We start from the raw sequence: 23,641 nt of genomic DNA, 5'->3' as shown, positions 1-23,641 counted from the left end.
AACCCAATCCGCTCCTCCGAAATAAAGCACTCCTAAGGAGAACCCCCTGGGACCTGGAACAGAGCGAAGTGCAATAGATCTGTAGGAACTGTCACAACTCTCTTAGACAGTCTCTACGTAGAGAGATCAATTTCCAACAGGTGGAACAGAGAAGCAGATGCTGCCCCTTATAGAAATAAGTCACTTGAATCCAACCTAATACACACAGTGCAGGACAAAGACCCTCCAGAGAGAGGAAACCCCAATTCATAAGGAAGATAAACTATCCCTTCCAAAGGGAAGGGATAGTTTATCAACAGCGTATATGTCCACAAGACATGAAGCCACAATATGATCAAAATATGGACCGAATGAAAAATCATCCAGGCACCACTGTTGACTCAACAGAGAAAAAAAAAAAAAAACTCCCCATAGAGGAGCACACTCTGTCCGAAGGACAAGTCAGGCATTAAAGTTTATAACCAGTACCTGAAGGTGGATGATAACTCTGGCCTATATGCTTGCTAGCCCCTATGTCGCAACATAGGGTGCCTGAAAAAAACTGGGTTGTCCCGAACCAGTCCACCGGATAACAAGTCTCCAGACGTCCAAGAAGGATCCAAGACAAGAACTCCGGACCCGGGAACCCAGAATCGTCCTAGAATGAACGACACCCTCAGGGAACACAAGATACCACGTCTTAAGCAATCAGACCTCACAGGGGATGAGAACCGGGAAACCTGGAGAACGGGTACAGGATTCACTCGTAATTCCCAGCCCAAAGGGAAGAGAACACCCTTAGCCGGAGGTCAACACCCCCCCAGCAAGGTACTAGGCCGCGACAAAGTAACACAATTTCTCTAGAGCCCAAAGGCCCCAAGGGCAGCACTAAGGGAAATGAAAATGAGAACAGAGTCACCCAAAAGAGAGTAAAAAGAAAGGCTAGTCTCCATAATCCTTTCAGATTAACGTTCCAGAGGACCACACCCAAGGAAGAAGAATGCAAAGCATCCCGAATCCAGGCAGAAAAATCATCCCCTAAGCAAAAAGCTTGGAAAAAGATACAACACCTCCTTTCGCCCCTGATATAGATACAACTAACTCCCGAAGGAAGACAGAGCCTCACAGCTTTCACTTCCTAATTAAGCGGCCAAAGCCGCCAGAAAAACCGGACAAAGCCCAGAAAGTCTCGACCAAAAGGAAGAGATCCTCTAAAAGGACCAAGTCCTAAAAGGACACTTCCAAAGAGACCATGAAAGGCAAAACTGTAAGAATGGTGGTATGAAGGACCTAAATCCTCCAAGCCTCCAACCCACAACGGAAGGAACACTCTAGTTCCTGAAAAATTCGGAAACAACTAAGCATGTCGCTGCGGATCTCAACGGAGTCCCGGCCCCCTTGATTGAAAGGCAAATGAGGACTGAACCAATCCCCGATGCCCCTAAGCAACCACGGACCCTCAAGTCCTCTCAAGATGCTAGTTGAAGCTTATAAAACAAGACAATCACACAATCATATTGTGATCACTAGGCGCCCTCACCGGACCAACCGGACATAAAAAAAGGTGCCACGTGTCTGAACTAGGCCTCAAGATAGAAGGATAAGTACCCAGTCAGGACCAGCCTGAAAACAAGGGCCACAGCACTGGCAAGGCCAAATATAGTGTCCCCCGATGATGGAGGATAAAGAACAGTCAGACCGACTTTTGTAAACAGAGCGACCACAAAATCGCAAGTATCAATTCTAGAGAGGAAAGTTCCCGAACATCACCCCACAACAAGAGCTTTAAACCAAATAAAAATCATCCTCACCGGATGAAATAAAAGATAAGGCAACCCGTAGGTTATCGCCCAGGAAGAACGGACAGACCCGCAGGACCAGTACAACAGGGGTCCAAGACTTCCAAGCTCAGAACTGGAAAAGGATACACATCTGGCACCTTTTCACCCTGGTATTTCTTCTACTGTTCCTTGTTCCTCGGGAGAATGACTGGGGGATGAGGGAAGTGGGTGCAGTATTTAAGCCTTTGGCTGGGGCGTCTTTGCCTCCTCCTGGTGGCCAGGTTCTTATTTTCCCAAAAAGTAATGAATGCAGCTGTGGACTCTTTCCATCTGAAGAAAAGAAAATTATCAGGTATACATAATTTAAGATTTCCACGCTCGCGAAGTGGACAACTATTCCCCTTGAGGCTAGTTTGTCATTTAAAGAGCCCATGGATAAAAAGTTGGAAAACATGTTAAGGAAAATGTTTCAGCACACAAGGTTTGTTTTTCAACCGGCAGCGGCTGTGGCTGCGGTTTTCGGAGCTGCAAGATATTGGTGTGAATCCCTGAGTGAGAGGGAGACTTCCATCGACGAGATACAGGATAAGATTAAGGCATTGAGGGTCCCCAATTCTTTTGTGACACCAATATGCAAATTATACGCCTGAACGCAACGGTTTCAGGATTCTCCGTTTTAGCTTGCAGGGCTCTCTGGCTAAAATCTTGGTCTGCGCACATGGCCTTTAAGTCGAGGCTGTTGTCTCTGCCTATTCAAGGAAAGATTCTGTTCGGTCTAGGATTGGATTCGATCATATCCACGTTTACGGAGGCAAGGGAGCTTTCCTACCGCAGTATAAAAAAGCCAAGCCTAAAGGATCTACTTTTCGTCCCTTTAGTGCGGACAAGGCCTAGCGCCAGCAGCCTGCCGCGATAGCGGATTAGTCTAAGGGAACTTGGAAGACTGCTCAGTCTTGGAACAAGTTCGAGCAGAACAAAAAACCCGCCAAGACAAAATTGGCATGATGGGGCGGCCCCCGACTGTTCTCCGGACCCAGTAGGGGGCAGATTGTCTCTCTTCTCTGAAGCCTGGTTGCAGGACGTTCAGGACCCTTTAGGTTCTGGAGGTTGTCGCCCAGGGTTACAGGATAGGATTCAGGTCCCATCCGCCCAGAGGCAGATTTCTCCTGTCAAACCTGTCTTCAAGACTGGAAAAGAGAGAGGCCTTTCTGGAATGTGTGAGGGATCTCTCCTTTCTAGGTGTTATGGTACCAGTACCCCAAGCAGAAAGGGGTCTAGGGTACTATTCAAATCTTTTTGTGGTTCCAAAGAAGGACACGTTCCGCCCGATTCTGGACCTAAAGTGTTTAAACAAGTTTCTAGATGTTCCATCATTCAAAATGGAAACGATCAGATCAAATCTGACCCTAGTTCAAGAGGGGCAGTTCATGACGACAATAGACTTGAAGAATGCTTATCTTCATGTTCCAATTCACAGGCACCACTTCAAATTCCTAAGATTTGCGTTTCTGGACCAACACTTCCAGTTTGTGGCCCTTCCTTTCGGTCTAGTGACGGCCCCAAGAGTTTTCACAAAGGTTCTGGGGGCGCTACCTGCAGTGGCCAGATCCAGGGGCATTGCTGTGGAGCCATATTTGGACTACATACTAGTCCAGGCGCCGTCGTTCAGCCTCGCAGAGGATCATTTGAGGGCTTTTCTTTTCTTGTTCCAATCTCATGGTTGGAAGATCAACTCAGGAAAGAGTTTACTGGTTCCCAGCAACAGGGTGGAGTTCCTGGGCACGATAATAGACTATGTCCATGAAAATATTTCTCACAGATCGACGCAGGAAGATTGACTCCACCTGTCTTGCCCTTCAGTCCTCCTTAAGCCTTTCGGTGGCTCAGTGTATGGAGATGATTGGACTAATCGTCTCCAGCATAGACGTCATCCCCTTCGCCAGGTTCCATCTCAGACCTCTTCAATTGTGCATGTTGAGACAGTGGAACGGCGATCATTCATATCTATCACAGAGGATATCCATGGATGCTCGGACCAGGGACTCCTTCTCTTGGTGTTCATCTGTCCTTGGGGTCATCCTTCTTGAGACCGTCCTGGGAGATTGTGACCACGGACGCGAGTCTCGCAGGATGGGGAGCTGTTTGGGGTGCCAGGATAGCACAAGGAAAATGGACCCGGGAGGAGTCTCTCCTTTTGATAAATATTCTGGAACTTCAAGCAATTTACAATGCTCTGAGGGTGTGGCCTGCTCTGGGGTCTTTCGGCTTCATCAGATTCCAGACAGACATTACCTCGAGGGAGGTGTCCCACAGCTGCTTGCTTTCAGCGATCCACATTCCAGGGGTGGACAACTGGGAAGCGGACTTTCTCAGCAGGCAATCCTTCCATCCGGGGAAATGGTCTCTTCACCCCGAAGTGTTTGCAGAGACTTGTCTCAGATGGGGAACGGCGGAAATAGATCTCATGGCGTCCAGACTCAATTGCAAGCTACCCTGATATGGGTCAAGATCGAGAGATCCCCAGGCAGAGCTGATAGATGCCTTAGTGGTCGGTGCCTTGGGGTTTCAGCCTAGCTTACATTTTTCCACCGTTACCACTTATACCACGTGTAGTGGCACGCATCAAACAGGAGCAAGCTTCGGCCATTCTGATTGCTCCATCGTGGCTGCGGAGGATGTGGTTTGCAGATCTGGTGGGGATGTCATCTGCTCCTCCATGGAGGGTTACCCTGTCGCAGGGATCTGCTGGAGCAGGTTCCCTTTCAGCATCAAAATCTCATTTCTCTGAGGCTGACTGCGAGAAGATTAAATGCTTAGTCTTAGCCAAGAGAGATTTTTCTGAAAGTGTGATTGATACTCTAGTTCAGGCAAGGAAGCCAGTCACTCGTCGCTTCTACCATAAGATGTGGAGGACTTGCTTGTCCTGGTGTGATAAGCATATATATCCTTGGCACAAGGTGAAGGTATCCAGGTTTCTGTACTTTCTTCAGGAGGGTTTGGAGACGGGGACAGATTTCAGCATTATCAGTCTTGTTGCACAGGAGACTCGCTGAGCTTCCTGACATTCAATCTTTCTTTCAGGCTCTGTCTAGAATCAGGCCTGTATTTAGGCAGTCTTCTCCCCCATGGAGCTTAAACTTGGTACTTATGGTATTACAGAGGATTCCGTTTGAGCCTATGCATTCCATTGACATAAGAATTCTGTCCTGGTAGGTTCTCTTCCTGTTGGCTATTGCATCGACATGCAGAGAATCTGAGCTTGCTGCCTTGCAATTCGAGCCTCCTTACCTGGATTTTCATGTGGATAAGGCGGTTCTTTGCACCGGTTTGGGGTTTCTTCCCAAGGCGGTTTCTAACCGTAACCTCAATCAGAAAATAATTGATCCTTCTTTGTGTCCTAACCCTTCGTCTTCTAAGGAGAGGTTAATTCATAATATGGATGTGGTTCATGCCTTGAAGTTCTATCTTCAGGCTGCAAAGGATTTTAGACAGTCTACATCTCTCTTTGTGTTGTATTCCGGGAAGCACAAGGGGCAGAGGGCCTCTTCTACTTTTTTGTCTTTTTAGTTGAGGAGTTTGATTTGCTTGGCCTATGAGACAGCGGGACATAAGCCTCCTCAGAGGATCACCACTCATTCACCTAGAGCTGTGGCTTCATCTTGGGCCTTCAAGAATGAGGCCTCTATGGAGCAGATTTGTAAGGGGCTACCTGGTCCTCCTTACACACTTTTACAAAGTTTTACAAATTTGACATTTTTGCTTCTGCGGAAGCTGTTTTGGGGAGAGGTTTTACAGGCTGTGGTGCCCTTTAGATTAGGGTCCGCATTTTTACCCTCCCGATTTCATTCAGTGTCCTCTAAAGCTTGGGTATATGTTTTCCAAAAGTAATGAATGAATGAAGCCATGGACTCTCCTCCCCTTTAGATGGAAAACAAATTATGTTTACCTGATAATTTAATTTCCATCTTGGGGAGGAGAGTCCACGGCTCCCGCCCCTAAACTACGGTGGGCGGACCTAAATTTAATTTATCTCCTGGCACCATTTATACCCTGATATTTCTCCTACTGTTCCCTCTGCAGAATGACTGGGGGATGAGGGGGGTGGGGGAGGTATTTAAGCCTCTGGCTGGGGTGTCTTTGCCTCCTCCTGGTGACCAGGTTCTATATTCCCAAAAGTAATGAATGAAGCCATGGACTCTCCTCCCCACAATGGAAATTATCAGGTAAGCATAATTTATGTTTTTGCTCTCTCGTGCAATCCTGCCCGCGCATAGCCAATCACGTGCAGGCAGGAGCTGTCAATCTTCACGGTCGGAAAAGACCGGGGAGATTGAATTTCGCCAAACAAGAGGTGGTGAAGAGGTTAGCAAAGCAGTGGTCTCATGACCGCTGCTTGTTAAATACGGCGTGCAGGTTCTCATGTGAGAGGGGCTCAAAGGCTGACAAAAGCCTTTGATAAATTGACCCCTAAGTATTGTACAGAGATCGAGATAAGTAAGTGAAGCATTTGAGTGATAAAATAACAAGATCTGATCTGTCTGCATGCCAAGTCTTTTTTGATGGGCTGTGGTTTCAAAGATGAAATCTAGCTATTTATTTTGAAAAAGAAGCATAAATTAGCAATTTCTCATGCATGTTATATGCAGCAGCTTGTATAACACGTCATGGGAAACACATTACAGTGAACTGTCCCTTTTAAGGTTTTCTGGCCAGTCAAAACTTAAAGATCCATTCTTCTTTAGTGTGCTCTTCATAGGAACATGAACCAGGATATGGGTATTTTCATAAGCATGATATTTCTTTTTTTCCTCCCATTGTGTGCCTAATAAAGACACAAGCATGGTGATCACTACTTTGAACATAATCTGGCTTTAATATAGGTTAGTATATACAGATGTGATAATGCTAATTTTTTATTACTTATATTTTTTGTTATAGATTCTACAAAACCTTTCTGCCTCTACTAAAAGTTTAGAACAGCAAATTAACCATCCCCCCCAAGGTCATTCAAATGCAATGTTGTTTGGGCAAGTAAAACAGTTGGCACAAGAAGCTCAGCATTTGTTGCAACCATCACATCAAACTTCACAACAGCAGCATCACCCACTAGTACAGCTCCAGCCACAGCAACTTCTTCAGCTGCAGCAACAGCAACAAGTTAATCAACAGGGTTTTCCACAACATCAGTTTTCACAGCAGGTCAACCAACAGCACCACTTCTCTCAGTTACAGTTTCCTCAGCAACAATTACATTCTAAACAACAGTTACATCGTCCACAACAGCAAACACTTCAGCACTTTCAACAGCAACATGCACTGCAGCAACAACAACAATTGCACCAGTTGCAACAGCAGCATATTCAGCAGCAGACACTTCAACAGCAACAGAATTTGCAGCAAATTCTTCAGCAGCAGCAGCAAACATTACAACAGGGTCCTTCACAGCATCAAAGCCTTCAACCACAACAGGCACTTCAGCCAAGTATTCCACAACAACAGGTTCTCCAGTCAACAATGCAACAGCAACAGGCTCTTCAGACAACCCTTCAGCAGCAACAGACACTTCAGACATCTCTTCAGCAGCAATCCCTGCAGCCAGGAATTCAGCAGCAGCAGTCTCTTCAGCAGCAGCAATCTCTTCAGCAGCAGAATCAATCCTTAACACAGAATCTGCAACAAAGCATACAACAGATTCAGCAGCAACAGAATATTCAGCATTTGGCTCTTCAACAGAAGCAACATATTCAGCAACACCCCCTTCAGCAACAAATTCAACCTCACACCCTTCAACAGCAACATCAGGCCCTTCAGCAGCAGCACCAGATTCAGACACAGACTTTGCAACAACAGCAGCAGCATCAAATTCAGGCACAGACACTTCAGCAACAACATAATCAAATAAAGGTGCAGTCACTACATCAGCACCAAGTTCAGCCTCTGCAACAGCATCAGATGCAGTCACAAACACTTCAGCAGCACCAAATGCAAGTTCAGCCTCTTCAACATCAAATTCAACCTCAAGTTCTTCAGCAACAGCACCAGATGCAGCAACAAACTCTGCAGCACCAGATTCAACCACAAATGATACAGCAACAAATACAACAGCAAACACTTAAACAGCAGCAGTTGCAACAACAGACTCTTCAGCAGCAGTTGCAGCAACAATCTCTTCAGCAGCAGTTGCAGCAACAATCTCTTCAGCAGCAGCAAATGCAGCAGCAGTCTATTCAGCAGCAAATGCAACAGCAAAATATCCAGCAGCAGCCAGCATTGCAGCAGAATTCACTTCAGCCTCTACAACAACAGCCCCAGCAGCAGAAACCAACCCTGCAGCAACAGTTGCAGCAACAGATTCAGCAGCAGCAGATTCAACGTTTACAGCAGCGACAAATGCAAAATCAGGCACAACAGCACCTGAGTCAGATGCCCCAGCAGTTACAGGTTTCTAATCAGCAACCACTACAATCCCATCAACTTCATGGCCATGATCCTTCCTTAGAAAGTAAGTTGGATTTTTTTCCTTATGTTTTTAAAAAAAAAAAAAAAATGTTCCGCTCAATCATATAGAGAGTGCCATATAATTGGAATATTCCAAATGATTGGTGATATCAGATTTCCCCTGGCCCCTTATTATAAATTAATCATTCTTGAGGGGACAGAGGTGTATTAAAGTGATGGTAAAGGTTAAAGTCAACAAGCATATTTAGATAACGTACACTAGAGGGTAGATGTGCATTTAAAAAAAAATCACTGTTGAAAAAAATACAGTTACAAGTATTTTTAAAGAAATATTTGATATTACCTGTGTTTCACTCAACGCTTCTCTCTTTTGTATAGAGCTATAGTATAGAGCTGGTTGGACCGCTCTGTCACTACAGTGCAGAAAAAATAGGCAGAGGGCAAAGTTAAAGACGGTAGTGTTTTTTAATGAATGTATTTCTAACAGAATCTAAATTTTAAAAGAAAATCGTAAGCGGTTTCTCCAACATAGGTGTGTCCGGTCCACGGCGTCATCCTTACTTGTGGGATATTCTCTTCCCCAACAGGAAATGGCAAAGAGCCCAGCAAAGCTGGTCACATGATCCCTCCTAGGCTCCGCCTACCCCAGTCATTCTCTTTGCCGTTGTACAGGCAACATCTCCACGGAGATGGCTTAGAGTTTTTTAGTGTTTAACTGTAGTTTTTCATTATTCAATCAAGAGTTTGTTATTTTCAAATAGTGCTGGTACGTACTATTTACTCAGAAACAGAAAAGAGATGAAGAATTCTGTTTGTATGAGGAAAATGATTTTAGCAACCGTAACTAAAATCCATGGCTGTTCCACACAGGACTGTTGAGAGCATTAACTTCAGTTGGGGGAACAGTTTGCAGTCCTTTGCTGCTTGAGGTATGACACATTCTAACAAGACGATGTAATGCTGGAAGCTGTCATTTTCCCTATGGGATCCGGTAAGCCATGTTTATTACGATTGTAAATAAGGGCTTCACAAGGGCTTATTTAGACTGTAGACTTTTTTTGGGCTAAATCGATTGATATTAACACTTATTTAGCCTTGAGGAATCATTTATTCTGGGTATTTTGATATAATAATATCGGCAGGCACTGTTTTAGACACCTTATTCTTTAGGGGCTTTCCCAAAGCATAGGCAGAGTCTCATTTTCGCGCCGGTGTTGCGCACTTGTTTTTGAGAGGCATGGCATGCAGTCGCATGTGAGAGGAGCTCTGATACTTATAAAAGACTTCTGAAGGCGTCATTTGGTATCGTATTCCCCTTTGGGTTTGGTTGGGTCTCAGCAAAGCAGATACCAGGGACTGTAAAGGGGTTAAAGCTTAAAACGGCTCCGGTTCCGTTATTTTAAGGGTTAAAGCTTCCAAAATTGGTGTGCAATATTTTCAAGGCTTTAAGACACTGTGGTGAAAGTTTGGTGAATTTTGAACAATTCCTTCATGTTTTTTCGCAATTGCAGTAATAAAGTGTGTTCAGTTTAAAATTTAAAGTGACAGTAACGGTTTTATTTCAAAACGTTTTTTGTACTTTCTTATCAAGTTTATGCCTGTTTAACATGTCTGAACTACCAGATAGACTGTGTTCTGAATGTGGGGAAGCCAGAATTCCTATTCATTTAAATAAATGTGATTTATGTGATAATGACAATGATGCCCAAGATGATTCCTCAAGTGAGGGGAGTAAGCATGGTACTGCATCATTCCCTCCTTCGTCTACACGAGTCTTGCCCACTCAGGAGGCCCCTAGTACATCTAGCGCGCCAATACTCCTTACTATGCAACAATTAACGGCTGTAATGGATAATTCTGTCAAAAACATTTTAGCCAAAATGAACCCTTGTCAGCGTAAGCGTGGATGCTCTGTTTTAGTTACTGAAGAGCATGACGACGCTGATATTAATATCTCTGAAGGGCCCCTAACCCAATCTGAGGGGGCCAGGGAGGTTTTGTCTGAGGGAGAAATTACTGATTTAGGGAACATTTCTCAGCAGGCTGAATCTGATGTGATTACTTTTAAATTTAAATTGGAACATCTCCGCATTTTGCTTGAGGAGGTATTATCCACTCTGGATGATTGTGAAAATTTGGTCATCCCAGAGAAACTATGTAAAATGGACAAGTTCCTAGAGGTGCCGGGGCTCCCAGAAGCTTTTCCTATACCCAAGCGGGTGGCGGACATTGTTAATAAAGAATGGGAAAGGCCCGGTATTCCTTTCGTCCCTCCCCCCATATTTAAAAAATTGTTTCCTATGGTCGACCCCAGAAAGGACTTATGGCAGTCAGTCCCCAAGGTCGAGGGAGCGGTTTCTACTTTAAACAAACGCACCACTATTCCCATAGAGGATAGTTGTGCTTTCAAAGATCCTATGGATAAAAAATTAGAAGGTTTGCTTAAAAAGATGTTTGTTCAGCAGGGTTACCTTCTACAACCCATTTCATGCATTGTCCCTGTCACTACAGCCGCATATTTCTGGTTTGATGAACTGATTAAGGTGCTCGATAGTGACTCTCCTCCTTATGAGGAGATTATGGACAGAGTCAATGCTCTCAAATTGGCTAATTCTTTCACTCTAGACGCCTCTTTGCAATTGGCTAAGTTAGCGGCTAAGAATTCTGGGTTTGCTATTGTGGCGCGCAGAGCGCTTTGGTTGAAATCTTGGTCGGCTGATGCGTCTTCCAAGAACAAGCTACTAAACATTCCTTTCAAGGGGAAAACGCTGTTTGGTCCTGACTTGAAAGAGATTATCTCTGATATCACGGGGGGTAAGGGCCACGCCCTTCCTCAGGATCGGCCTTTCAAGGCAAAAAATAGACCTAATTTTCGTCCCTTTCGTAAAAACGGACCAGCCCAAGGTGCTACGTCCTCTAAGCAAGAGGGTAATACTTCTCAGGCCAAGCCAGCTTGGAGACCAATGCAAGGCTGGAACAAGGGAAAGCAGGCAAAGAAACCTGCCACTGCTACCAAGACAGCATGAAATATCGGCCCCCGATCCGGGACCGGATCTGGTGGGGGGCAGACTCTCTCTCTTCGCTCAGGCTTGGGCAAGAGATGTTCTGGATCCTTGGGCGCTAGAAATAGTCTCCCAGGGTTATCTTCTGGAATTCAAGGGACTTCCCCCAAGGGGAAGGTTCCACAGGTCTCAGTTGTCTTCAGACCACATAAAAAGACAGGCGTTCTTACATTGTGTAGAAGACCTGTTAAAAATGGGAGTGATTCATCCTGTTCCATTGAGAGAACAAGGGATGGGGTTCTACTCCAATCTGTTCATAGTTCCCAAAAAAGAGGGAACATTCAGACCAATCCTAGATCTCAAGATCTTAAACAAATTTCTCAAGGTCCCATCTTTCAAGATGGAAACCATTCGAACTATCCTTCCTTCCATCCAGGAAGGTCAATTCATGACCACGGTGGATTTAAAGGATGCGTATCTACATATTCCTATCCACAAGGAACATCATCGGTTCCTAAGGTTTGCATTCCTGGACAAACATTACCAGTTCGTGGCGCTTCCTTTCGGATTAGCCACTGCTCCAAGGATTTTCACAAAGGTACTAGGGTCCCTTCTAGCTGTGCTAAGACCAAGGGGCATTGCAGTAGTACCTTACCTGGACGACATTCTGATTCAAGCGTCGTCCCTCCCTCGAGCAAAGGCTCACACGGACATCGTCCTGGCCTTTCTCAGATCGCACGGCTGGAAAGTGAACGTGGAAAAGAGTTCTCTATCCCCGTCAACAAGGGTTCCCTTCTTGGGAACAATTATAGACTCCTCAGAAATGAGGATTTTTCTAACAGAGGCCAGAAAGACAAAGCTTCTGGACTCTTGTCGAATACTTCATTCCGTTCCTCTTCCTTCCGTAGCTCAGTGCATGGAAGTGATCGGGTTGATGGTAGCGGCAATGGACATAGTTCCTTTTGCGCGCATTCATCTAAGACCATTACAACTGTGCATGCTCAGTCAGTGGAATGGGGACTATACAGACTTGTCTCCAAAGATACAAGTAAATCAGAGGACCAGAGACTCACTCCGTTGGTGGCTGTCCCTGGACAACCTGTCACGAGGGATGACATTCCACAGACCAGAGTGGGTCATTGTCACGACCGACGCCAGTCTGATGGGCTGGGGCGCGGTCTGGGGATCCCTGAAAGCTCAGGGTCTTTGGTCTCGGGAAGAATCTCTTCTACCGATAAATATTCTGGAACTGAGAGCGATATTCAATGCTCTCAAGGCTTGGCCTCAGCTAGCGAGGACCAAGTTCATACGGTTTCAATCAGACAACATGACGACTGTTGCGTACATCAACCATCAGGGGGGAACAAGGAGTTCCCTAGCGATGGAAGAAGTGACCAAGATTATTCTATGGGCGGAGTCTCACTCCTGCCACCTGTCTGCTATCCACATCCCGGGAGTGGAAAATTGGGAAGCGGATTTTCTGAGTCGTCAGACATTGCATCCGGGGGAGTGGGAACTCCATCCGGAAATCTTTGCCCAAGTCACTCAACTTTGGGGCATTCCAGACATGGATCTGATGGCCTCTCGTCAGAACTTCAAAGTTCCTTGCTACGGGTCCAGATCCAGGGATCCCAAGGCGGCTCTAGTGGATGCACTAGTAGCACCTTGGACCTTCAAACTAGCTTATGTGTTCCCGCCGTTTCCTCTCATCCCCAGGCTGGTAGCCAGGATCAATCAGGAGAGGGCGTCGGTGATCTTGATAGCTCCTGCGTGGCCACGCAGGACTTGGTATGCAGATCTGGTGAATATGTCATCGGCTCCACCTTGGAAGCTACCTTTGAGACGAGACCTTCTTGTTCAGGGTCCGTTCGAACATCCGAACCTGGTTTCACTCCAGCTGACTGCTTGGAGATTGAACGCTTGATCTTATCGAAGCGAGGTTTCTCAGATTCTGTTATCGATACTCTTGTTCAGGCCAGAAAGCCTGTAACTAGAAAGATTTACCACAAAATTTGGAAAAAATATATCTGTTGGTGTGAATCTAAAGGATTCCCTTGGGACAAGGTTAAGATTCCTAGGATTCTATCCTTCCTTCAAGAAGGATTGGAAAAAGGATTATCGGCAAGTTCCCTGAAAGGACAGATTTCTGCCTTGTCGGTGTTACTTCACAAAAAGCTGGCAGCTGTGCCAGATGTTCAAGCCTTTGTTCAGGCTCTGGTTAGAATCAAGCCTGTTTACAAACCTTTGACTCCTCCTTGGAGTCTCAATTTAGTTCTTTCAGTTCTTCAGGGGGTTCCGTTTGAACCCTTACATTCCGTTGATATTAAGTTATTATCTTGGAAAGTTTTGTTTTTAGCTGCAATTTCTTCTGCTAGAAGAGTTTCAGAATTATCTGCTCTGCAGTGTTCTCCTCCTTATCTGGTGTTCCATGCAGATAAGGTGGTTTTACGTACTAAACCTGGTTTTCTTCCAAAAGTTGTTTCTAACAAAAACATTAACCAGGAGATTATCGTACCTTCTCTGTGTCCGAAACCAGTTTCAAAGAAGGAACGCTTGTTGCACAATTTGGATGTTGTTCGCGCTCTAAAATTCTATTTAGATGCTACAAAGGATTTTAGACAAACATCTTCCCTGTTTGTTGTTTATTCAGGTAAAAGGAGAGGTCAAAAAGCAACTTCTACCTCTCTCTCTTTTTGGATTAAAAGCATCATCAGATTGGCTTACGAGACTGCCGGACGGCAGCCTCCCGAAAGAATCACGGCTCATTCCACTAGGGCTGTGGCTTCCACATGGGCCTTCAAGAACGAGGCTTCTGTTGATCAGATATGTAGGGCAGCGACTTGGTCTTCACTGCACACTTTTACCAAATTTTACAAGTTTGATACTTTTGCTTCTTCTGAGGCTATTTTTGGGAGAAAGGTTTTGCAAGCCGTGGTGCCTTCCATTTAGGTGACCTGATTTGCTCCCTCCCTTCATCCGTTTCCTAAAGCTTTGGTATTGGTTCCCACAAGTAAGGATGACGCCGTGGACCGGACACACCTATGTTGGAGAAAACAGAATTTATGTTTACCTGATAAATTTCTTTCTCCAACGGTGTGTCCGGTCCACGGCCCGCCCTGGTTTTTTAATCAGGTCTGATAATTTATTTTCTTTAACTACAGTCACCACGGTACCATATGGTTTCTCCTATGCTATTATTCCTCCTTAACGTCGGTCGAATGACTGGGGTAGGCGGAGCCTAGGAGGGATCATGTGACCAGCTTTGCTGGGCTCTTTGCCATTTCCTGTTGGGGAAGAGAATATCCCACAAGTAAGGATGACGCCGTGGACCGGACACACCGTTGGAGAAAGAAATTTATCAGGTAAACATAAATTCTGTTTTTATAAGTAGTAGGCCGAAAAACCTTTATACAAACTTCTTGTGACCTGAAAAGGTTTGGAAGTGTTAACAACAATATCTTATGTCACTTAGATAATATTTATATGTCATAATGTAGCTTATACATGTAAGCTAAAGTTAGTTTTATATCCTTTTTAATACTTTTGCATACATAGTACCCTCAAAGTTAGTACAGTACTATAATCAGAAAGGTAATAGTGGTTTTAAATATAGACTATTACTAGGGATGCACCGAAATTTCGGCCGCAGAAAGTTTCAGCCGAAAATAGCATTTTTTGTTATTTCGGTTTTTGTTTTTTTTGCCTTTTATTTTCAGCAAAACTATTGTGTAGCATATTTTAAATTTGATGCCAGCCTAGAGCTGCTGTTTGAGTTCATTACTTGACTTACTGTTTTGCATATAATAATAGTTTTCTAGGACTATACTTTATTTTGATAATTGGTAAAAAAACAAAAACGGTTAAATCTGATTCTGTTACACAGAACTAAATAAAGAATAATACTAGCGATGCACCAAAATTTGGGCTGCCGAAAATGTGCAATTCCAATTTCGGCCCAAAGAGGACCAAAATGGCTAAAAATGTACAGCCCTCCCCTGTTCTATTGAGTTACATGTCTATCCTTAGCATAAGGTGAGCAGCACAGCACTGGCATGGTACACAGAGCACACACATAAGTACCATTACATGATGATATTTGAAACCAGCAGAGAAGGAAACCAAAGTTCTGAATAGTGAATACAAATATCAAAGGATGATAAGTAACATGTTTATAAACACTTGATATTATCAGACACAGCCCTAAGCACACACAGTGAATATCTTTAAAGGACCAGTCAATACAATAGATTTGCATAATCAACAAATGCATGATAAGAAGACAGTGCAATAGCACTTAGTCTGAACTGCAAATAAGTAGTAGATTTTTTTTAAATAAATTGCAAAGTTATGTCTTTTTCCACTCCCCCTATATCATGTGACAGACATCAGCCAATCACAAATGCATATACGTATATGCTGTGAATTCTTGCACATGCTCAGTAGGAGCTGGTGACTCAAAAAGTGTAAATATAAAGATTGTGCACATTTTGTTAATGGAAGTAAATTGGAAAGTTGATTAAAATTGCATGCTCTATCTGAATCATGAAGTTTAATTTTGACTTGAGTGTCCCTTTAAGCCTTATATACAGTGCTCATACATCAGCCTCTTGTGCGTGGACATTCTATTCGCCTGAGGCAAATATGCGTGCACACTTTATAAGCATAAGCCCCAAGCTCGCACACAGTTGGTACAAATTAGCACCCACCAGACAGTGTATACAAAAAAGCGCAGTAACTTTCTATAACCACCTTGCACGTAAGGATGTAGCTAAGTCCAGTGGTCCTGGTGATAGGTGACAGGCAGACTCCATTTGGGGCTCCGGACAAATAATCTGATGGGTCAGTGTGAGACCCGAACCAGGAACTAGGCGGAGATACGATGAGAGACGATCAGGTGCAGCCACGCTCATCGCACGGATAACTACACCCAAAAACAAAACACATGTCCACCTCGTATTGTTGTCTGGCTATAACCACGCTCTCCCTTATAGAGCTCTAGTTTCACTGCAGATCACGCCCTACTGTACAAGTGACCATGTCCATTTGTTGGAGCTTTTCTGCCTACAAGCTCTCTCAGCTACACACACGCACACACACTGTAGCTAAAAAAGAAAAAAACAATTTCGGTTTCGTTTCGGTTTTCGGCCAGGATCATTCTGAATTTTCGGTATCGGTTTCGGTCCAGAATTTTCATTTCGGTGCATCCCTATATTACTAATTATTGCAATTCTTCTTTATAATGGAAAAATTGTCTTACAGTTGTCAATGAAGAAATATCAGAGCTCATGGACTAAAGCCTAATAATTATTTTATCTTTTATTTTCCTATATTATTTGAGAATCCAATCTCAGGCATTATACTGATTGTAACAATTGACATAAAAAGGCTCTGTATATGATTCTCTTGTAATGTGTATCCAGTCCACGGATTCATCCATTACTTGTGGGATATTCTCCTTCCCAACAGGAAGCTGCAAGAGGATCACCCACAGCAGAGCTGTCTATATAGCTCCTCCCCTAACTGCCACCTCCCAGTCATTCTCTTGCAGCTCTCGACAAGGAAGTAGCTAGAGAGATTTGGTGCATTAATGTAGTTTATCTTCAATCAAAAGTTTGTTATTTTCAAATGGTACCGGAGTTGTACTATTTTAGCCTCAGGCAGAAAGTTGAAGAAGAGTCTGCCTGTGGTCTTTGATGATCTTAGCAGGTTGTAACTAAGATCCATTGCTGTTCTCACACATAACTGAAGAGATGGGTAACTTCAGCTGGGGGAATAGCGTGCAGGGTCTCCTGCTCTGAGGTATGTGCAGTTTTAAATTTTTCTAGAGAAAGGATATGCTAGAAAATGCTGACAATACCAGATTTATTTAAGGTAAGCCTGTTTACAGTGATTTAATAACGACTGGTATTATGCTTGCTGGAAAGGGTAATATTTTTATTATTTACTCACATTACTGAATAGATGTAACGTTTGCTTGATGGTGTATGAACGTTTATTACATATTGGTGATAAAACTTTATTCTGGGGCCCAGTTTTTTCCACATTCCTGACTAGATTTTGCCTAGGGATAGTTTTTTTAAGGCCCTCTCACTGTGAGTACAGGTTGGGAGGGGCCTATTTTCGCGCCTAAATTGCGCATTAGTTTTTGCAGTTTGAGACATTCAGCTTCCCTGAAGGAGTCCCCTGAACATTTAGGACCTCTCTAAAGGGGTTTTGTGCATTCCAAAGTCGTTGTATGGGCAGGTAGGGCCACAGTAGAGCTGTGACTGTTTAAAAACGTTTATATCGTTTTTTTGATCCAGTTTTGAAACTAAGGGGTTAATCATCCATTTGCAAGTGGGTGCAATGCTCTTAGCCTATTATACACACTGTAAAAATTTTGTAAGATTTACTGCTTTTTTCACTGTTTTGCAGTTTCTGTGATTGTTTTTTTCTCTTAAAGGCACAGTACCGTTTTTATTTTTTGCTTGTTCACAGTTATTAAAGTGTTTTCCAAGCTTGCTGGTCTCATTATTAGTCTGTTTAAACATGTCTGACATAGAGGAAACTCATTGTTCATTATGTTTAGAAGCCATTGTGGAACCCCCTCTTAGAATGTGTACCACATGCACTGATTTTACAATAGATTACAAAGACCATATTCTGGCTTTAAAAAAATTATCACCAGAAGAAATTGACAAGGAGGAAGTTATGCCGTCTAACTCTCCCCACGTGTCAGATCCAATAAATCCCGCTCAGGGGACGCCTAGTGCATCTAGCGTGCCCATTGTATATACCTTGCAAGACATGACTGCAGTTATGAATCATACCCTTACAGAGGTATTATCTAAACTGCCAGGATTGCAAGGAAAGCGAGACAGCTCTGGGACTAGAATAAATACAGAGCTTTCTGACGCTTTAGTAGCTATGTCTGATACACCCTCACATTATACTGAAGCTGAAGCAGGGGAGCTTCAATCTGTGGGTGAATTTTCTGATTCAGGGAAGATACTTCAATCTGATTCTGATATGTCTACATTTAAATTTAAGCTTGAACACCTCCGCGTATTGCTTAGGGAGGTTTTAGCAACTCTGGACGACTGTGACACTATTGTAGTCCCAGAGAAATTATGTAGATTGGATAAATACTATGCAGTACCTACATAGACTGATGTTTTTCCAATCCCTAAAAGGTTTTCTGAAATTATTACTAAGGAATGGGATAGACCAGGTGTACCGTTCTCTCCCCTCCTGTTTTTAAAAAGATGTTTCCTATAGTTGCCGCTACACAGGACTTATGGCAGACGGTCCCTAAGGTGGAGGGAGCAGTTTCTACTCTAGCTAAGCGTACCACTATCCCTGTCGAGGACAGTTGTGCTTTTCTAGATCCAATGGATAAAAAATTAGAGGGTTACCTTAAGAAAATTTTTATTCAACAAGGTTTTATTCTCCAGCCTCTTGCATGCATTGACCCAGTCACTGCTGCTTCGGCTTTCTGGTTTGAGTCCCTAGAGGAGGCTCTACAGGTTGAAACTCCGTTGGAAGATATTATTGACAAGCTTAGGGCCCTTAAGCTAGCCAATTCATTTGTTTCTGATGCCGTTGTTCATTTAACCAAGCTAACGGCTAAAAATTCAGGTTTTGCTATTCAGGCGCGCAGAGCTATATGTCTTAAATCCTGGTCAGCTGACGTGACTTCAAAGTCTAAACTTCTCAACATTCCCTTCAAAGGACAGACCCTATTCGGGCCTGGACTGAAGGAGATCATTTCTGACGTCACTGGAGGAAAAGGTCACGCCCTTCCTCAAGACAGGTCCAACAAATTAAGGACCAAACAGTCCTTAATAATTTTCGTTCCTTTCAGAACTTCAAGGGTGGTCCCTCTTCCTCTTCCCCAGCTGCGAAAGCAAGAGGGGAATTTTGCCCAATCCAAGTCAGTCTGGAGACCTAACCAGGCTTGGAACAAGGGGAAACAGGCCAAAAAGCCTGCTGCTGCCTCTAAGACAGCATGAAGGAGCAGCCCCCGATCCGGAAACGGATCTAGTAGGGGGCAGACTCTCTCGCTTCGCCCAGGCTTTGACACAATTTCCAATGCCCAGGGATCCTGGACATCTCTTGCCCAAGGGTTATCTTCTGGAATTCAAAACCTCTACCCCAAAAGGGAGATTTCATCTCTCACTTTTATCTGCAAACCAGATAAAGAGAGGCATTCTTACATTGTGTTCAAGACCTTCTAATTATGGGAGTGATCCACCCAGTTCCGCAGGAGGAACAGGGTCAGGGCTTCTATTCAAATCTGTTTGTAGTTCCCAAGAAAGAGGGAACATTCAGACCAATCTTAGATCTCAAGATCTTAAACAAATTTCTCAGAGTCCCATCCTTCAAGATGGAGACTATTCGAACCATCCTTCCTATGATCCAGGAGGGTCAATATATGACTACCGTAGACCTAAAGGATGCTTATCTTCACATCCCGATACACAAAGATCATCATCGTTTTCTCAGGTTTGCATTTCTAGACAGGCACTACCAGTTTGTGGCTCTTCCCTTCGGGTTAGCCACGGCACCAAGAATCTTTACAAAGGTTCTAGGGTCCCTTCTAGCGGTCCTAAGGCCGAGAGGTATAGCAGTAGCCCCTTACTTAGGCAACATTCTGATACAGGCGTCGACTTTTCAAGTTGCCAGGTCCCACACGGACATTGTTCTGGCATTTCTGAGGTCCCATGGGTGGAAGGTGAACGAAGAAAAGAGCTCTCTATCACCTCTAACAAAAGTTTCATTCCTAGGGACTCTGATAGATTCGGTAGAAATGAAGATTTACCTAACGAAGGCCAGATTGTCAAAACTTCTAGACTGTTGCCCTGTTCTTTATTCCACTTCTCGTCCTTCTGTGGCTCAGTGTATGGAAGTAATCGGTTTAATGGTAGCGGCAATGGACATAGTACCGTTTGCCCACCTACATCTCAGACCACTGCAACTTTGCATGCTCAGTCAGTGGAATGGGGATTACACAGATTTGTCCCCCCTACTAAATCTGGATCAAGAAACCAGGGATTCTCTTCTCTGGTGGCTATCTCAGGTCCATCTGTCCAAGGGTATGAGCTTCCGCAGGCCAGATTGTACTATAGTAACAACAGATGCCAGCCTTCTGGGCTGGGGTGCAGTCTGGGACTCCCTGAAGGCTCAGGGCTTGTGCACTCAGGAGGAGACACTCCTTCCGATAAACATTCTGGAACTAAGAGCGATATTTAATGCTCTTCAGGCTTGGCCTCAGCTAGCTGCGGTCAGATTTCAGTCGGACAACATCACGACTGTAGCTTACATCAACCATCAAGGGGGAACAAGGAGTTCCCTAGCAATGTTGGAGGTTTCAAAAATAATTCTATGAGCAGAGGTTCACTCATGGCGTCTCGTCAGAACGCCAAGCTTCCTTTTTACGGGTTCAGGTCCAGGGATCCCAAGGCAGCGCTGATAGATGCTCTAGCAGTGCCTTGGTCTTTCAACCTGGCTTATGTGTTTCCACCGTTTCCTCTGCTCCCTCGTCTGATTGCCAAGATCAAGCAGGAGAGAGCTTCAGTGATTTTGATAGCTCCTGCGTGGCCACGCAGGGCTTGGTACGCAGATCTGGTGGACATGTCATCCTTTCCACCTTGGACTCTGCCGCTGAAGCAGGACCTTCTACTTCAAGGTCCCTTCAAACATCCAAATCTAATTTCTCTGCGTCTGACTGCTTGGAGATTGAACGCTTGATTTTGTCAAAATGTGGTTTTTCCGAGTCGGCCATTGATACCTTAATTCAGGCTCGAAAGCCTTTCACCAGGAAAATCTATCATAAGATATGGTGAATATCTTCATTGGTGTGAATCCAAGGGTTACTCATGGAGTAAAATCAGGATTCCCAGGATATTGTCTTTTCTCTAAGAAGGATTGGAGAAGGGATTGTCAGCTAGTTCCTTAAAGGGACAGATTTCTGCTCTGTCTATTCTTTTGCACAAGCGTCTGGCGGATATTCCAGACGTTCAGGCGTTTTGTCAGGCTTTAGTTAGAATCAAGCCTGTGTTTAAACCTGTTGCTCCGCCATGGAGTTTAAATTTAGTTCTTAAAGTTCTTCAAGGGGTTCCGTTTGAACCTCTGCATTCCATAGATATCAAGCTTTTATCTTGGAAAGTTCTGTTCTTGGTAGCTATCTCTTCGGCTCGAAGAGTTTCAGAGTTATCTGCCTTGCAGTGTGATTCCCCTTATCTGATCTTCCATGCAGATAAGGTAGTTTTGCGTACCAAACCTGGGTTTCTTCCTAAGGTGGTATCCAATAAGAATATCAATCAAGAGATTGTTGTTCCGTCACTGTGTCCTAATCCTTCTTCAAAGAAGGAACGTCTATTACACAATCTTGACGTGGTTCGTGCTTTAAAGTTTTATTTACAAGCTACTAAAGATTTTCGTCAAACATCTGCATTATTTGTTGTCTACTCTGGACAGAGGAAAGGCCAAAAGGCTTCAGCAACTTCTCTTTCTTTTTGGTTAAGAAGTATAATCCGCTTAGCTTATGAGACTGCTGGCCAGCAGCCTCCTGTAAGAATTACAGCTCATTCCACTAGAGCGGTGGCTTCCACATGGGCCTTTAAAAATGAGGCTTCTGTTGAACAGATTTGTAAGGCGGCGACTTGGTCTTTGCTTCATACTTTTTCTAAATTCTACAAATGTGATACTTTTGCTTCTTCGGAGGCTATTTTTGGGAGAAAGGTCTTACAGGCAGTGGTGCCTTCCGTTTAAGCGCCTGCCTTGTCCCTCCCTTCATCCGTGTCCTATAGCTTTGGTATTGGTATCCCACAAGTAATGGATGAATCCGTGGACTGGATACACCTTTACAAGAGAAAACACAATTTATGCTTACCTGATAAATTTATTTCTCTTGTGGTGTATCCAGTCCACGGCCCGCCCTGTCATTTTAAGGCAGGTGTTTTTTAATTTTTAAACTAGTCACCACTGCACCCTATAGTTTCTCCTTTCTCTTGCTTGTCTTCGGTCGAATGACTGGGAGGTGGCAGTTAGGGGAGGAGCTATATAGACAGCTCTGCTGTGGGTGATCCTCTTGCAGATTCCTGTTGGGAAGGAGAATATCCCACAAGTAATGGATGAATCCGTGGACTGGATACACCACAAGAGAAATAAATTTATCAGGTAAGCATAAATTTAGTTTTTTCGAAGCCTGGACTTGTTGGCTTTTAAGATTGGTACAGCCCTTAAAAACACTTATTTTCTTTATTTTAGTTCCAGAAGAATACTTCTTGTTGGGCTGTGTGTTTGCAATAGCTGACTACCCAGAACAGATGTCTGATAAACAGCTGCTTGCAACTTGGAAACGAGTAAGTTTTATTACAAACCATTTCTTTGTGATTTTCTCTGTGACAGATAGAAAATTAAGCACAACAAAGATTTCACAAATTTTGTGCGATAAATCCCTTAAAGTAATAGTAAATAGTCCTATAACAAAATGCATAATTTAAAGGTACACAATAAGAACATAGGGTAATGTAAATCTTGTTGTTTGTGAATGCTTTTGTAAATGCATATTTTTCTACAAATGGGTGTTACGGCCCATAAAATTGTACATGTCCTGTGTAATACTATAGCAGCACACTCTTGTAGTATAAGTTTTGACTGAATCTGCTGCACTATTAATACCATAGTACATATGATTTGCTGTACTGTCAACTTGTCATAAACGGAAGAAAAAAAACAACAACTTGCCAGCCAGCAGGAGTTAGCAGAGGCTAGTTAAGAAGTAAAAATATGTTGTACAAAGTGTAGTACATAAAGTTTTCCATTAGCCTGATGCACATTTGATAAATATATGCATTTTACTATCATACATTTAACAATAAATGAATAAGCAGTTCTTTTAACTGATCTCTTTGGTTCCTTATCCCATATTGCAATCAAAGAGGAAATGCACTGCTATAATGGTCTGCTTTAAGTGAAGTGAAAGTTAGAAAATTGAGAGTGAAATATTCTCTCTATCTCTACTATCTCTATCTCTACTATCTCTATCTCTACTATCTCTATCTCTACTATCTCTATCTCTACTATCTCTATCTCTACTATCTCTATCTCTACTATCTCTATCTCTACTATCTCTATCTCTACTATCTCTATCTCTACTCTCTCTATCTCTACTCTCTCTATCTCTACTCTCTCTATCTCTACTCTCTCTATCTCTACTCTCTCTATCTCTACTCTCTCTATCATCTCTCTCTCTATCATCTCTCTCTCTATCATCTCTCTCTCTATCATCTCTCTCTCTATCATCTCTCTCTCTATCATCTCTCTCTCTATCATCTCTCTCTCTATCATCTCTCTCTCTATCATCCCTCTCTCTATCATCTCTATCTCTATCAATCATCTCTATCTCTATCAATCATCTCTATCATCCAGGATAAC

General features: G+C 43.6%; 1 protein-coding gene across 2 annotated transcripts in view; it reads left to right on the top strand.

Moving 5' to 3' along the window:
- The window catches only part of PAXIP1 (PAX interacting protein 1), a 348,897-nt gene that overhangs the window by 67,996 nt on the left and 257,260 nt on the right, over positions 1 to 23,641 (top strand). For both annotated transcript variants that reach the window (XM_053713809.1, XM_053713808.1), the window contains exons 7-8: positions 6,699 to 8,262; positions 22,472 to 22,566. In XM_053713809.1, the coding sequence (XP_053569784.1) occupies positions 6,699 to 8,262; positions 22,472 to 22,566 (1,659 nt within the window). The remainder of the gene's footprint in view (positions 1 to 6,698; positions 8,263 to 22,471; positions 22,567 to 23,641) is intronic.

Source organism: Bombina bombina, chromosome 5 (genome assembly GCF_027579735.1).
Source record: "Bombina bombina isolate aBomBom1 chromosome 5, aBomBom1.pri, whole genome shotgun sequence".
Lineage (NCBI taxonomy): Eukaryota > Metazoa > Chordata > Amphibia > Anura > Bombinatoridae > Bombina > Bombina bombina.
Note: the sequence above shows the minus strand (reverse complement) of the source record. Positions and strands in the feature narration are given on the sequence as shown.